Source organism: Sorex araneus, chromosome 2 (genome assembly GCF_027595985.1).
Source record: "Sorex araneus isolate mSorAra2 chromosome 2, mSorAra2.pri, whole genome shotgun sequence".
NCBI classification, from domain to species: domain Eukaryota; kingdom Metazoa; phylum Chordata; class Mammalia; order Eulipotyphla; family Soricidae; genus Sorex; species Sorex araneus.
Genome location: NC_073303.1, coordinates 201,930,007 through 201,946,494, shown reverse-complemented (window position 1 = coordinate 201,946,494; position 16,488 = coordinate 201,930,007). Strand labels below are relative to the sequence as shown.

The 16,488-nt window shown below is 45.8% G+C and overlaps 1 protein-coding gene across 1 annotated transcript in view; it reads left to right on the top strand.

The window, feature by feature from the left end:
• Nucleotides 1-16,488, top strand: part of BRWD1 (bromodomain and WD repeat domain containing 1) — a 79,776-nt gene that overhangs the window by 52,788 nt on the left and 10,500 nt on the right. Inside the window, exons 27-37 of the mRNA XM_055129576.1 lie at nt 781-863; nt 2,986-3,097; nt 3,770-3,831; nt 5,858-6,013; nt 6,807-6,927; nt 8,595-8,720; nt 10,689-10,761; nt 11,980-12,021; nt 13,355-13,501; nt 14,585-14,737; nt 16,029-16,195. Coding sequence (XP_054985551.1) covers nt 781-863; nt 2,986-3,097; nt 3,770-3,831; nt 5,858-6,013; nt 6,807-6,927; nt 8,595-8,720; nt 10,689-10,761; nt 11,980-12,021; nt 13,355-13,501; nt 14,585-14,737; nt 16,029-16,195 — 1,242 coding nt within the window. The remainder of the gene's footprint in view (nt 1-780; nt 864-2,985; nt 3,098-3,769; nt 3,832-5,857; nt 6,014-6,806; nt 6,928-8,594; nt 8,721-10,688; nt 10,762-11,979; nt 12,022-13,354; nt 13,502-14,584; nt 14,738-16,028; nt 16,196-16,488) is intronic.

The window sequence follows — 16,488 nt, the reverse complement described above, 5'->3', positions numbered from 1 at the left end:
CCACTTTATTTGTGGTGCTAGTGATTGAGCCCCAGGCCTCACCTGTGCAAGGCACGCCCTCTGCCACTGACCTGCTCCTCAGGGCATTTCATGTTTCTTTTTATTTATGCTTTCTTTAGTCACACCTGGCGATGCTCAGGGGTTACTCCTGGCTCATGCACTCAGGAATTACTCCTGGCGGTGCTCAGGGGACCATATGGGGTGCTGGGAATCGAACCCGGGTCGGCCGAGTGCAAAGCAAATGCCCTACCCGTTGTGCTATCGCTCCAGCCCCATGTTCTTCATTCTAAAGATCTGCGCTTGGCCTTGTGGCCGTGCGTGGTGTTGCTGGGCATGCCCCCTGGCAGGGCTCTGTTTGGTTTCGTGCAAGGCGAGCGCCCGCCCGCCCGCCGTGCTGTCCATCCAGCCCTTTCCTGGCGGTACCTCGGGGATCTGATCCTGGGCCCAGCTGCACGCAGACGTGGGCGCCCACCTCTGAGCTCCATTCCCAGCTAGACGAGGCGCTGTTTGCCTCCCAGTGCACTTGTTTTTTTGTTTGTTTGTTTGTTTTGTTTACTTGGGCCACACCCATGATGCTCAGGGGTCACTCCTGGCTCTGCACGCAGGACTCACTCCTGGCGGGCTTGGGGGACCCTATGGGATGCCTCGGATTGAGCCCAGCTTGGGGGCATGCAGGAGAAGCCGCTGTACGGGTGCCCGTCCCTGCCATTGTGTTCTGTTTGACTCTTTCTCTAGACTGTGCTTCCTAGGAAATTTAACCCTCTTTATTTTTTGTTTAAGGTACCACGACATGCCAGATGTCATTGACTTTCTTGTGTTGCGACAATTTTATGATGAAGCAAGACAGAGAAACTGGAAGCCTAGTAAGTCTGTCTTTGTGAGAATTAAACTTCTTTATTTCACTTCCTTACTTTCTTGATGGTATTGCTGCTTTGATGGTATATGCAAGTGTATAAAATTTGGAAAGGAGAAATATAAATGATTTAAATATATTGCTTATGACTTGGTATTTACTACCTGTTTAATATTGAATAACATTTAGAAAGGATTTTTTTTTTTTTTTTTGCCTTTTTGGTCATACCCGGCGATGCGCAGGGGTTACTCCTGGCTCTGCACTCAGGAATTACTCCCGGCGGTGCTCCAGGGACCATATGGGATGCTGGGAATTGATCCGGGTTGGCTGCGTGCAAGGCAAACAGCCTACCCAATGTGCTATTGCTCCAGCCCCTAGAAAGGATTTCTTTCTTACCAAGGACAAATTGAGAAGTTTAATGCCTCTACTCTTCTGTAATCCTTCCCTGTGCAGTATTATCTCACTCTGGCATAGTTCACAGATTGTCTAGTGATCTAAGACAATTTTTGACAACGGTCTAAGACTAGTAGATTGAGAATGCATAGTTTTCAATGACGGGCTGGAGCGATAGCACAGCAGGTAAGGTGTTTGCCTTGCACGCGGCCGACCTGCGTTCGATTCCGTGCTGTTCATTCCTATATGGTCCACTGAGCACCGCCAGGAGTAAATCCTGAGTGCAGAACCAGGAGTAACCCCTGTGCATCGCCGGGTGTGAACCAAAATAGAGCAAAAAAAAAAAATTTTTTTTCAATGACAACATTATGGTGTATCAAGACATGTTTTACCTTTTGATCTCAGCACAAGCTTCAAGAGGGTGACTTAAAACCATTTATAAAAAAAAAAAAAAAGTTCAGGGCCGGAGAGATAGTACAGGTAGCGGGGCAAATGCCCTTGTGTGTGGCTGACGTGTTCGTTCCTGGCAGCCCACGTGGTTCCCTGAGCCCACCAGGAATGATTCCTGAATGCAGAGCCCCGAGTCATTTCTGATGGTGGCTGCTTGTGGCCCCCAAATAAACCAAGAAATGCCTGTGAATTTTGGGCTGACGTGAGGAAGGGTTCGAGGAGCCTGGGGCAGCACCACACTGCCCTGGAAAGGGAGGGCTGGCGTTCCGGGGACTCATCTGCAGAGGCGGCCAGTGCTCCAGCTCAGGACCCCTGACCTCGGGGGTCCAGGGACACTCAGCTGGGAGTCGTCCTGCCTTGTACGCAGTCCTACATGATGTTAGCCTCGGGCAGGGGCGTGGCGTGCAGATCTGAATGGGTGCTTTGCATGCATGTGCCTGGCACTGACGAGCACTGACGACTGAGTGTGTTCCTAAAGCATAACAGACCAGCCCAGCCCACGAAGCCAGTGTTCATTCCTCAGGTTTCCTGTCGCCCTTTCCTGCAGGCACGACACTGACCCTGTCTCCTGGCCCCCACATAGACTTGATGTTTCCTTTTGGGCTTGCATCTGTTGGTGCCTAGGGGCCACTCGCAGTGGTCCAGGGGTTGAAGCCGCCGGGGCTCCCTCATGCCCTCCAGCCCCTGAGTACGCGCTTCTGCCCTAGCGGCTTTTTTTAAAAGGGTGGGATGGCAGCAGGGAAAGTCTCAGAACCTTGTAGTTGTTTGTGTGTCTCTGGTAATTCCTGTATAACAGTGATAGCAGACCTCCTCTAGAAACGGGTGTAGGAAACATCTAGAAGTGTGTGTAGTCTAAAACCAGGTTGATCTGTGCCTCTTAGAGTTCCTTGGGGTTGTACAGATACCTGACTGTTAGCTCCTTGCCTTCCTTTCCGTGTTCTGTGCTCTAGGAAGTGTGCATACTATGTAAATGTGCATCTTGACTGTGCTTACAGATGTGTCCAAAAGCTTTGGAACTCTAACAGTTAGTTTTATTTGTCACTTGCTTGGATTAATTGTTTTATATTCCTTGTTTCATCATGTAATAGAACTTAATTTGGAACGGGTGTTTGGCTTTACCAAGCAGTGAAGTCTGATCACAAGCCGGGTTAGTCTCCTGCCACTCGCTGAGGTCCCTTCAGATCATTGCTGAGTGGGACGTACCGGGGAGGGTAACGGACTTCGTGATTACGTTGATCTCTTCCTTTTGTTTTTTCTGCGTGTCTGACACGCTGTTTCTCTTCCCACAGACGACCGCTTCCGCTCCATCATCGATGACGCGTGGTGGTTTGGGACAGTGCTGCGGCAGGAGCCCTTCCAGTCGCAGTATCCCGACAGTCACTTCCAGTGTTACGTGGTGAGGTCTGTATGCACAGGGGCGTGACTCTGCGACAAACATTGGGTCCCTGTGACCTGCTCTGTCAAGTCGAGCCTGCTTGGTCTCCAGTGTGCTCTGAGTTGCTCTTCATGTTGGCACCTCGGTGCGGGCTTGGCTTGTTCCCTGGCCCGTCTGTTGCCATCACAGCCCAGGAGCAGAGAGTGTAGGACCACCCTCCCCCAGGACCTCCTTTCTGCTTGTCTAGGGGCTGTAGAGCAGTCTGTGTTCGGAGATCCCGTCTCTTTACAGACACTCACTCCCCCGGGCTGAGGCCATGCAGGGTGCCTAGACTTGCCCTGGAACTCGCTGTACGTTAGTTATCTGGGAGGGGGCTGAGGGCGGGGGAGGTGTCCCAAGCACTGCCTGACTGTCCTTGCACTCAGATGCTCAGGGACTGGGCGGGGCGGGGCGTGAATCAGGTAGGTTGTTGCATGCCAAGCGTGGGTCTCAACCCTATCTCTGCTCTCCTGCCCTCCTGCCGTTCTTATATTCCCTTCTTAGAGTATATTCCAGAGAAGTCTCTAATACTTAGAATTCTGTGCTACAACCAAGTGAATTTTTACACTTTAAATCTTTGTTTACTTGTGTAGAGGCTATGTAGTAGTTATTGATTATCATTTGAAAATTTATTGAGACCTTTATTTTGATTTTGACAGTTGGGACAATACTGAAACAGAAAAACTTAGCCCATGGGACATGGAACCAATTCCTGATAATGGTATGTAATTGTTAAGTAGTAAAAGTGTTTTTATAAAACAAAAATAAAATATTTTGCATTTATGTTTAATAATTTGATTCTACTAATACGGAATGCTTTTGTTTGAGAACGTTTGTCTGATGGTAATTTTGAGCTTCACTAAAATAAGTCCTTAGGGTTATGTGTATCTACTTCGTTATTTTTTTTTTTCCTCGATTTTTTGGGTCACACCCAGCAATGCACAGGGGTCACTCCTGGCTCATGCACTCAGGAATCACCCCGGTGGTGCTCAGGGACCATATGGGATGCTGGGATTCGAACCCGGGTCGGCCGCGTGCAAGGCAAACGCCCTCCCCGCTGTGCTATCACTCCAGCCCCTACTTCGTTATTTCTTATCTTAAAATTCCCCATCCTTGTGGCTACTGTCACTTAATGGAAGGTTGAAATTCTGACCTCTTGAGTTGCATACCCCTTACCCCTTCTTTTGGGCCGCACCCTATGTTCAGGGCTTCTTTCCGGCTCTGCCCTTGGGGATACACCCAGACTCCCTCCAGCTGTACGCTCTTCTGGACCTAGAATTTATCAAATCCTGATTTCAGCTAGTGCTATGCTCCTAAGTTGTTCATAGTTGTTTGACTGTAAGTCAGAGAAAGCGCTTAATCCGAAGAAATTCTACATGTGGATGAGGCCTATAGGCTTTTAGAAGGATTGTTCAAAGATCTTCAGGCAGATAAAGTTGGGGTTGCATAATAGTCTTGGAAATGTATATTAAAATAATTCTAACATGTTTCATATCTGATTTTGTTTTTTGTTTTTTTGCTTTTTGGGTCACACCTGGTGATGTACAGTGGTTAGTCTTGGTTCATGCACTCAGGAATTACTCCTGGTGGTGCTCAGGGGCCCATACGGGATGCTGGGAATCGAACCCAGGTTGGCTGCGTGCAAGGCAAACACCCTACCCACTGTGCTACCACTCCAGCCCCCTCGTACCTGAATTTGAGACATCTTTATTTTATCTTCATTTCTGCTGACTGGCATTTCTCCTGTAGTTACAGATTTCTGGAAAATGTTCTCTAAATATATTTCCTTTTGTTTTGTATAAATTTCTACTTTTGTCGACTGTGATCACACTTTTTAACAATTTCAGATAATTTTAGGATTACAGAATATTGGAAAAATAGTACAGTTTCTGAATATCCATTTTTTTCATATTTCATCTTACGTGACTTTAGTGCAGTTATAGTCAGGAAATTACCACGTCCTATCTGACCTGTCGGCCTTGGTGAGGTTTTGTGATGTCTCTTCAGACATGGCTCTCCTGGCCGTGTCTTCGAGACTCCTTTCATCCGAGCCCCTCCAGATCTTTGCAGTGTGTTCCAGGACCTGCTGTGTAATGCGCACTGGCCAGCAGGATCACCGACAGCTTCTGAGCTCATGTGGCTTTATCTGATCTTTCCTAGTGGTTGGGTGGAGGATTTGCATTTTCCAGTCAAAGAATTGTCATCTTAGAGTATCTTCTCAGGATGTATTTGATACTCAGTTGATTGCAAGATGTTTAAATTCCAGGTCTCCCCTTCCACCTCCCCCCTTTCCCTCCCCTCCGTGTGTTTTGGGCTATCCTTAACACTGCGCTTGGGGTCTGTCACATTGTCCTGGCAAAGGTCCCAGTCCCTGCTTGCAAGGCTGCCCTCAGCTCTCTGGGCTCTTTCTCGGCCTCTGCCGGGCTCTTCTCTATAAAGTGCTACTTTCTGGGGGGCTGGAGCAATAGCATAGCGGGGAGGGCATTTGCCTTGCATGCAACTGACCTGGGTTCGATTCCCAGCATCCCATATGGTCCCCCGAGCACCGCCAGGAGTAATTCCTAAGTGCAGAGCCAGGAGTATCCCCTGAGCATCGCTGGGTGTGATCCAAAAAGCAAAAAAAAAAAAAAGTGTTAACTTTCTGTTGTTTATGAACTGTAACAGTTGAGTATAGTAAGTGTGTTTTGATTCTTCTTTCCCTTTTTTTTTTTTTTTTTTTTTTTTTTTTTACAAAATAACATGCTTAGTTGAGCCTCCTGAGGAAATAGGAGCTAGCATCTCTGTCACTTCGGACGAGCTAGAGAGGCTGCTCTACAAGCCGCAGGATGGCGAGTGGGGCCTGAGGTCTCGGGACGAAGAGTGTGAGCGCATCATTGGGGGCATCGACCAGCTCTTGAACATGGGTAAGTTCTGTTCCGAGAAGAGCTTCCTGCTCACGGTGGCTTGTCTCTTCTTCCCCTCCATTGCTGCTCTTAGGGCTGGGTTGTGTGTGTGTGCTGGCACTGGCTGGGGTTGGACTCAAGGGCAGTGCCCGCCTCGTGCCCAGGCATTGCCCACGGGCCTGCACTCCTGGCCACAGTGCTTGCGCGTCTCTGCGTTGTCTGCTTTTCCGTAGCGACTGTGTGCAGCTGTGTGCTCGGTCTCGGTGCGGGCTCGTGGGCAGCAGGGCTGCTGGGCTCCCAGGTGGCATCTCTGGCAGCCACAGCATTGAGGAGCCGCCCTGGGCCCTGAGTTGCTGTCCAGGCCCGCCCGCAGCATGCTTCAGTTTCCTCTGGCACTTGATTTTCTTTTGTTGTTGTTGCAGCCTTTGATGTTTTTTTGCCTCTTAGGTGGTGCTTGGGGACTGTTCTTTGTGCTCAGAAGTCACTCCTGGTGGGATTTGGGGCGGGTCGTATATGGTGCTGGGGATCGAATCAGGGTCTGTCGCTTGCAAGTGTTTGAATTAACACTGTATATTTCTCTGGCCTCCAAAGTGTTGTAAGATAGTATCATAATTGTGGGTATAATCTTCAGTCTTCCCTTCCCTCCCTCCCTCCCTCCCTCTTCCTTTATTTCCTTCTTTCTTCCTCCTTTCCACTACACTCTTGTGTTGCCATCTGCATTGTTAAAGATAATCCTTATTCTTGGGATGGTTTGTGGAGAGATAATCTGTAAAGGAAAGACTCTTTAGACGAGTTCTTCCCTCTCTCCTTCCAGATATAGCAGCAGCATTTGCAGGCCCAGTCGATCTCTGTACATACCCGAAGTACTGTACTGTAGTCGCCTACCCGACTGACCTCTACACCATTCGAATGAGACTTGTGAACCGCTTTTACAGGTTAGTAGAGAGCTGTCTGGCCAGACCTAGGGGAGGCCCAGCTATGGTGACCAATGGTGAGAGCACTGGACTGGGAGTTGGCTAAGAACATTTTCTGTTTATCTTCTTTATTTTTTGGGGGGTGGGGGGACACACCCAGCGATGCTCACGGGTTACTCCTGGCAGGCTGGTGGGGCCATGTGGGATGCCAGGGATAGAACCCCTTCAGCATAGCCACACGGGCCTATGGCTCCAGCCTTGCTTAACCTTTCTTTATAGCTGTTGGTCCTGTCTGCTGGACCTGTGGGTGGGTGAGCAGATCACAGAAGAACCAGATAAGATCATGTTTCACTCCTCAATTATTCAACATTAACTCAAAAAATATGGGAAGCGGGGCTGGAGCGATAGCACAGTGGGGGAGGCAGTTTGCCTTGCACACAGCCGACCTGGGTTCGATTCCCATCATCCCATATGGTCCCCCAAACACCTCCAGGAGTAATAGCCAAGTGCATGAGGCAGGAGTAACCCCTGAGCATTGCCAGGTGTAACCTAAAAAGAAAAAATAAATATGGGAAGCAGGTCTTGTAATAGTAGAGAGTCACTATATATTTGCCATCAGGCATTATATTTGTTTAATTTTGTTTAGCTGTTGCATTTTAGAACTAATTTTGATAAATAATTTGTCTTTGAAACATACTTTTCCCTAGCCACTTCGTTTATGGAGTGGGGTGTTTGGGTTCCACCCGCCAGCCCTCAGTATATACCTCCAGGTCCTGTGATCACGAACTGCTCCTGGCAAGGCTAGCCACATGCGTGCTGGGAATTGAACCAGGTCATCACCTGCAAGGCCGAAGCATTAATCCCTGTATTTCTCAGCCCTAATTACCCCTTTCCTTTTTATTTTAATTTTTTAACTTTTTAATTTTTTGCTTTTTGGGTCACACCCGGCAATGCACAGGGGTTACTCCAGGCTCTGCATTCAGGAATTACTCCTGGCTGTTTTTGGGGGACCATATGGGATGCTGGGAATCAAACCCGGGTCGGCTGTGTGCAAGGCAAACGCCCTCCCCCGTGTGAATTTGTCCAAAAAAAATACTTTGCCAGTTTCATGGTCCTAAAAAGCACGATGCTAGTTTTCCCCTCTCCGGGTTCATCGAGCCTGGACGTCGGGCCCCGTGAGACGGTGGGTCTGGGGAGGGTTGCTCTGTGGCGCTTTTTCTGTGGTGAGCTGAGCTATAGGGATGCTCGGCCCTTGAATTCTCTGCAGTTCAGTGCTTCCTAGAATTGCTGATTTTGAGTGGGACTGGAGAAGGGGCCGACGGAGAGACTCCAAAGCAGTGCTCCAGTGACCCACAGCCAACTCCTGCAATGTTGACCAATCAAGTTGGGCTGCACTGTGTTTCGGCCTGGCACGGTGGCGTTTGGACCATACGGTGCTGGGCACCCACGAGGCCGTGTCTAAGAGTGCTTATGAGGCTGCAGTGTTGGGATTGTACTTGGGACTGTTTGCTTTCAAGACAAACGCCACGGACCCTCCTTGAGAGATCTCTGCGGGCTCCAGATTTGTTTCTGACAGCATTGGAAGTTGACTCATGGCAATTTTTTGCTCTGTGACTTTAATAGATCATGTTGACTTAATAGACAAGATTTGTTCAGCTTGACTAAATTTTCTGCTTTCATTTTTGAAGGAGATTATCTGCATTAGTCTGGGAAGTCAGATATATCGAACATAATGCCAGGACATTCAATGAACCTGGGAGTGTTATTGCGAGGTCAGCTAAGAAGATAACTGACCAACTTTTGAAATTTATCAAGTAAGTGACCGCCTATGTAGGTATTATGGGAAAATGCCTTTGACATTATGATCCTGTGTCCATCCAGTTATATTTTCCTGAATTATACCCTCTAGTTCAGTCTTCCAGCATGTAATGCCAATTTCTTTACATTGTTACAATTATTTCAGTAAAGGTATGAGTACTTGGCCCATTTATATTTTCTTCTTTTTACAAGTTTAAAATTGTACATTGAAATTTTCAAAAATTTCCCCATTTATACATAATCTTTTACTTGGTTTCTCCTTGGGCTAACATTTATAACTGTTGTTCTTATGAAATGTTAAATTTTCCTTGTTAAAATATTACTAAGCGTGTTTTCCTGGCGTTGCCTGTGGTGTTTTTTTTTTTCACTGTCAATCAGTCCAGATCCCCATTAATTTTACAGGGGGAATTGGGGAGAGAGTGTGTGTGTGTGTGTGTGTGTGTGTATGTGTGTGTGTGTATGTGTGTGTGTGTGTGTGTCCATGCGGGGAGACTGGGGGACAATATGTGGTGCTGGGAATTGAACCTGGTTTGGCCGTGTACAAAACAAGTGCCCTCTCTGCTGTGTTTTCTCTCGGATGCCTCATCTCTTAGTCTCTTCCACATGAAGCATGATTGCCTTTCTTTCATCATCTCAGCAGTTTTTCTTTCTTTTTTTGGAGGGAGAGGATAAGTGTGAAGTCTTTTAGGCTGTATACTTTAGATTTTTCTGATGTTTTCTCATAATTAGATTTAGTTTTGTTCGGTTTGTTTTGGATTTTTACCTTGGAAGAGTATTTGCATAGTTTGTATATTTTCTTGCATTGAAAAATCAGTTTTGGCGAGTAGTAGGATGAAAGTTGATTTGTAAATTGAGATTCAGGCTCTAGCCTTATCTCTTCTAGTGAACATTCTCTGTGTGACCTTGGCCTTGGACAAATTACTTAGATTGTTTCCTTTACAAATTAATGAGCTTTGGGGGCTGGAGCGATAGCAGAGCTCAGGGTAAGGAATTTGCCTTGCACGCGGCCGACCCGGGTTTGATTCCCAGCATATGGCATCCCATATGGTCCCCTGAGCACCGCCAGGAGTAATTCCTGAGTGCAGAGCCAGGTGTGACCCAAAAAGCAAAAAAAAAATATATTAATGAGCTTTGCTTTATCATACATATGCCCTTCTCTGTAGCTGTGAAAGTTATCTGTAAGAATCATATATTAACGAAGATAATTTTAAAACTTTTTTAAAAAGCATTTGTTGCAAATAAAAAAGCAACTGATACCGGTTAGTTTCTCGTTTCATCTCCTTGAATGGCCTGTCTCTGGATTGCTTGGCTGCTGGCGTGGACCCCTTTTGTCTGAGGATCACTCATTCATTTTCATCTCCTTCAGATTTTTCTACTTTAATGGTCTTTTTTTTACCTTTTGTTCAGTGAAGATAGAATTTTCTTTAGTTTCTTTTTTAAAAATCATCTTTGTTCTGTTTGTTCTATCTCATAGCAACAATTCTTGACACATAACAATGAGAGTTAGTAGGAAAAAACCCACCTGAATATTCATCCAAATAAAGCCATACCCATAATGTCTTAGTAGGTTTTCTGCTTATTTTCATTATGTACTTAACTGGAAAGAAAATTCATTAAATTCTAAGATGGGGCCTTTATTTTTTTTTTCCCCTCTGCAGAGGGATGGATAAAAAACCTATACTCCTCTTGGGGCTGGAGCAATAGCACAGCGGGTAGGGCGTTTGCCTTGCACGCGGCCGACCCGGGTTCGATTCCCAGCATCCCATATGGTCCCCTGAGTACTGCCAGGAGTAATTCCTGAGTGCAGAGCCAGGAGTAACCCCTGTGCATTACCAGGTGTGACCCAAAAAGCAAAAAAAAAAAACAAACAAAAAAACAAAAAAAAACCTATACTCCTCTTGAAGTGTTCAGTATGTGTAGATGATTTGTTTGACTCTCCTGCACAACTAATTGTTATTTTGCAGGAATCAAGATTGTACAAACATCTCAGAACTTTCTAACACCTCTGAAAATGATGAGCAAAATGCTGAGGACTTGGTAAGAAATATTAAAATTTTCTGAGTTTTGTTAACTTCAAAAGACAAATTAAGTTGAGGACTGGGAAGGTAGTGCCGGAGGGCTGGAGCCCCGGGGCAGCCCAGCACTGCTGGATGTGCTGTCTAGAAAAGGGAGGGGGCTCCGGCCAAGGCGGGTGGCACTGCACATGTACCCCGTGTTTGGTCACAGCACCGAACGGTCTCTTTGAGTGCTGCCCAGTGTAGCCCGGAAACCAAAGAAAAGTGCCGAAAGCGTAGACTTGGGAGAGGCGGCAATCTACATCAAATTTTTAATTAATTAAAAAAACCCTTTTATTTTTTTGATGGGCATGTTGGGCCACATCTTGTGATGCTCAGGGGTGATGCTTGGCTCTAACACAGAAACAGACCAGAGAAAAGCAGTGACGGAGGTGTGAGATACAGTCTTTTTTTCAGATCTTAGAAAGTTATAAAAACTGCATTGGAAATATTTTTGTTAGATTTCACCGAGTGTTGGATTCCATCATAATTCAAAGTGAATTTTAACCCTGTATATAATATTGTGAAGTGCTTCACTCTAGATGGCATTGAAGTACCCGTAAAGGCTAGAGGTCTTGTGGGATTCCGGTTCAGACAGGGTGGGACTGTCCTGTGGCATGTGGGAAGGAGAGTCTTTAGAAACAGTTACGTCAGTTGCTGCACCCGCTCATACTTCACTGGGTTTCTTGCTAGTGTGCAGAACACACATAGTAGCAGAAGTGGGGTGTTGGCATGTGATTTAGGCAACAGCATAACTAAAGTACGGAATGTTGAAATTGATGTGTGTTTTGTTTAATGGAGTGTTTTCGTCCGGCCGTCGTTCCGTGCCGTCCTGCTTGTAGACCTGCCGGCGTTTGGTCTCAGTGGAGGCACAGCACAGGCACAGCTGTCCGGGAGAAGCCTTGCTTTGTGCGGGTTACTGCGTGCTCAGGAGTGAGGGAAGGGCAGAAGGGCAGAGGGAGGCCTTGAGGCAGCACAGCGGGCACAGCGCTCACCTCACATGCAGCCGACACGGGGCCGGGAGCCAGTGTGGACACAGGCTGCACTCGGGTGACCAGCCAGAGAAATCCTGAGCCTCTGCTGACGTTTGCTGGTCGTTTACTGTACTCCTACCATCTAATTTCTTCGGTAGGGTTTTTGTTGCTCTTCTGTGTTCCTGATAGGATTTTGACACTTACGGTGCTCCGGTTTTCATTTCTAGGATGATAGTGATCTCCCGAAGACATCTTCTGGAAGAAGGAGAGTAAGTTACTCTGCCTGCTTTACCGTTGGTGTTTAGTCTTCATTCAGAAATCAGCCTAAGATTATAGACATAACATTTTAAACCAGAAATGGGAGAGATAAGGTTTAGTGAAAAGTTAGAACTTGAACTGTTCTGAGAATGAGTTCAGGAGTGAAAAGAGAAGAATTAAAAAAGTAGGGTATTACTAGCTATGTCAAAACAGGGAAGTAAGGCTCACAGTGGATTTGTCAGGGCCCCGGCCTTCCTCTGTAGAGACATGACGTGAGGTTAGCATGACCAGTGGTGCTGTCTGCCTGTTAATTTTGGGCGACGATGATGTTTTTATGAAAATTAAAGATTTTTATTTAAATTTTCAGTTTGGGTCATTGACTGTAGAGCTGAAATAGGTACATAGCTTTTGAGAGGATAATGTTAAGGCATTAAACTGAGCTGAGCTCAGAATTCATTGCTCGAGTTTTAGAAGAAAGGATGGGAACCATGGCAGAGAGGCTGTGTGCGTGGAACAAACGGTGGAACCTGCAAAGGGTGGCAGGGAGCCTTGGCCGGAATTTGATCACTAAACCCAGTGGGCACGTGGACGGGAGACTGGGATGTTGGCGACTCCTTTTGAAGTCCTAATGTAATGTTAAAGGTTCCTCATCTGAAATGCTTAGAAGTGTGAACACTTAAAATTTCATCCAGTTACTCTTTAAACTTCTTTCACGTTTTTCTAGTATGCTTGCCTTAGCTTTGGGGAGTGACCTCAGCGAATTCTCTTCATGCATGAACACACGGGTGGCTTGTAGCGTCCATGTACTGTTTGTCACCTGTGTCTCCCATAGCAAATCACAGTCACCAGAGCTCTGCCCCCCTGTGGCTCTCGGACCCCTGCTGGACGCCTGGCAGGTGGCTTTCTGGCCCTCGGGCCGCATGGCCTCCCCTCTACCATCATTGTGAGCCTCGGCTCAGGTTCTGGTTCTCCTTGGAAGGGCTTCTGTTGCACTGGGCCATCTTGGCTGTGGGCCTGTGCTTTGTGGAGGCCGGCCACAGGTACTTGGAATTGGGGTGTAGACCGTTATTCTTCCGTCACATTTTCCAGTGTTATATTTCATATCCTGTGAAAGCATTTTCTAAATTGGGAAAGATGTAGAAGAAAAAACAATGATGGAGTGATAAATGTGACCTTTTTTTTTTTTTTTTTACTAGATAAAGTGCATTTTCCCCTAAGTAGCTAAAAAGTCTCAAGTAGCCATTTCTTGTATGATAGAGAAGACAACTCAGTTTTTGTTTTTGTGGCTGTGACAGTATGACATTTCCTGAGGTTGGAAAACCTTTTGTATTAATGTATTTTTAGGTCCGTGATTGGAATAGAAGGAACATCAAAGCATCCAACTATATTGAAAATAACTGGAAGAGACAGTGTAAGGAACTTGTGAACTTAATATTTCAGTGCGAAGATTCTGAACCATTTAGACAACCCGTTGATTTGGTTGAATATCCAGTAAGTCACCACTGTTTTGAGTCTTTTTCATTTGTGGAGAAGAGATTGGGCTAAGGTTGTTGAAGCTTGAGAAAGATGTTGAGGGCTTAATGTTAACTTCCTCTTACTAAATTAGCACTTGAAAAAAATATTTTGCAATTTCCTTGAATTTATAGACACTGGTAACAACTCATTGAACTAATACATTTAACCAATATATGAAAATGAGTAAGTGGGATAAAAGTGTTAATCTGCTCCTCTAATGGGACTTGAAAATGAGATTTCTATTTAAGATTATAAAGTATAAGTTTACTGTAGAATGCTTGTACAGACCAGCATGCAGAGGGTAATAAAGTTAAGTTCCATATGCTTCTGCCCTACGTGACATTTGGTCTAGTTCTTTCTTCCTCATCTGAGTATGTGGGCGTCTTTAAAAATATTCTAGGGGTGGGGCTGGAGTGATAGCACAGCAGGTAGGGTGTTTGCCTCGCATGTGGCAGACCCAGGTTTGATATCCAGTATCCCATACGGTCGCCTGAGCACCACCGGGAGTATTTCCTGAGTGCATGAGCCAGGAGTAACCCCTGAGCATTGCCAGGTGTGACCCAAAAAGAAAAAAAAATATTCTAGGGGCTGGGGCGATAGCACAGTGGGCATGGAGTTTGCCTTGCATGCGGGAGACCTGGATTTGATTCCCAGTATCCCATAGGGTTCCCCAAGCACCGCCAGGAATAATTCGTGAGTGCAGAGCCAGGAGTAACCCCTGTGCATCGCCGGGTGTGACCACCCCCCCAAGAAAGCAAAATAAAATAAATTTTAAAAAGGAGGGGTGTGCTGGAGCGATAGCACAGCGGGTAGGGCGTTTTGCCTTGCATGCGGTGGACCCAGGTTAGATTTCCAACATCCCATATGGTCCCCCAAGCACCTCCGGGGTAATTCCTGGTGCATGAGCCAGGAGTAACCGATGTACATTGCTGGGTGTGACCCGAAAAGCAAAGGAAAAAAAATTCTAGTGATGCTTCTCATTACCATATTTTAGAATTTTGAGGTATTTGCAGTTTGAAAAGCAGGAGTTGAATCTTTAATTCTTTTTTTCAAATCTAGGACTATCGCGATATCATAGATACTCCAATGGATTTTGGAACAGTACGGGAAACTTTAGAAGCAGGAAATTATGACAGCCCCTTGGAGTTTTGCAAAGATATTCGGTTGATATTTACCAACGCAAAAGCATATACACCAAACAAAAGATCAAAGGTAATGATAAAAGGGTTGTATGTATTAAAGAGTGTAGATGACAGCCGACTTCTTTCTGGTCAGGTTGGAATATGAGAGTGGGTACATTCAAGTATAGGAGGAGATTTCTGTCACTGCCCAGTTCAGAAATAAAATTATAAGAGCTGAAACAGGCTTTTTCTTAGGGACTTCTCAGTTTTTTTCTTTTAGTTAGCTTATTATACTGTTAAGACTGTAGTATAGAGTATAACCTATAAAATATGCATTAATTGACTTTCCAGTAGGTTCTCCATTCACAGCAGGTTTATCATCATCATCCCATTGATCATCGATTTGCTTGAGCGGTCTCAGTAATGTCTCCATTCGTCCTAGCCCTGAGATTTTAGAAGCCTCTTTTTACTCGTCCTTCCCAACAGTGCTGCATTGAAGGCTCTTTCAGGGTCAGGGGAATGAGATCATCATTGTTACTGGTTTGGGCATATGAATACGCCACGGGGAGCTTACCAGGCTCTCCTGTCTGGCAGAAAAACTCTTGGTAGCTTGCCAGGTTCTAGAGGGAGAAAAAGGCTATAAGATGCTTCCGGGAGCTTAGTTTTATAGTCTCTTGATGTTGGCCATTGATGGGATTACTCGGCACTTACTCGGCACCGGGGCAGTTTATGGGTGTGACTGCTTAGCTACTGGAAAATGGGGGATCTGGGCAGAGGAGGCCCAGTCCCGATCCAAGCAGGCTTGGAGATCTCAGCCCCGGTCCCACACACCAGGGTTCCTCTGCCAGTTCCTTCATGTTGAGGCTTGTCCGAACGTGTGGAGAGGGGCCTTGACACAGCAGGTTATTAGTAGTTAAGTTTTGGGGGAGTCTGAAGGTCACTTGAGGGCCAGAGCAATAGTACAGTGGGTGAGCTTCTGGCCTTTCATATGGCCAACCTGGTTTTATTCCTGCAACTCCACGTGTGCCCTGTGCTGTCAGAGTAATCCTCGAGCAGAGAGCCAGAAGTAAGCCCTGAGCTGTGGAAGGTGCCCCCAACCAATGGGATTTCACCTAAGGATTTAGTGGTGTAACAGTCTGCAAGTAACCTTATTGATTACCATACTTCATGGCATAATCACTGCAGATTTTGTGCCAAAGTGTTTTGGGCAAAAAAGTGGAGCTGTGACCATTATGAGAAGATTCAAAATTGTGTTGGTATTACTGCAAATATGGTCTATGATAATATGCGACAGTGAGAATTCTATGGTGCGCTTTTTGCGATTAAAATATTTTAAAAGATAAATTTTGTAGTTCTAAGTTTTGGTGTTCATATTCTTGCAGATTTATAGTATGACCTTGAGATTGTCTGCGTTATTTGAAGAAAAAATGAAGAAAATCTATTATGATTTTAAAATTGGTCAAAAATTCAATGAAAAACTTCGAAGAAGCCAGAGGTTCAAGAGAAGACAAAATTGTAACCGTGTCTATAAAGCTAACCAAAGTATCAGGTGAATTGGTTATTGCTGTCTCTTTATGCAGATTCAAAAAAAAATTCAGGTTGTTATATTTATTTTTTGCTTTTTGGGTCACACCCGGTGATGTGCAGGGGTTACTCCTGGCTTTGCACTTAGGAATTACTCTGGGCGGCTGTCTCACTGCCTGTGTTCGGTGCTATGGAACCGCTGTGTATGGACTGGATCGGATTGCTGTTGGCCGAGGACAGGGGAAGGAAGAGGGAGGAGCAAGCTGATTGCTGATTAGTTACCGTTTATTCAATCTTGCATCTTTCTCATCTCTTGCA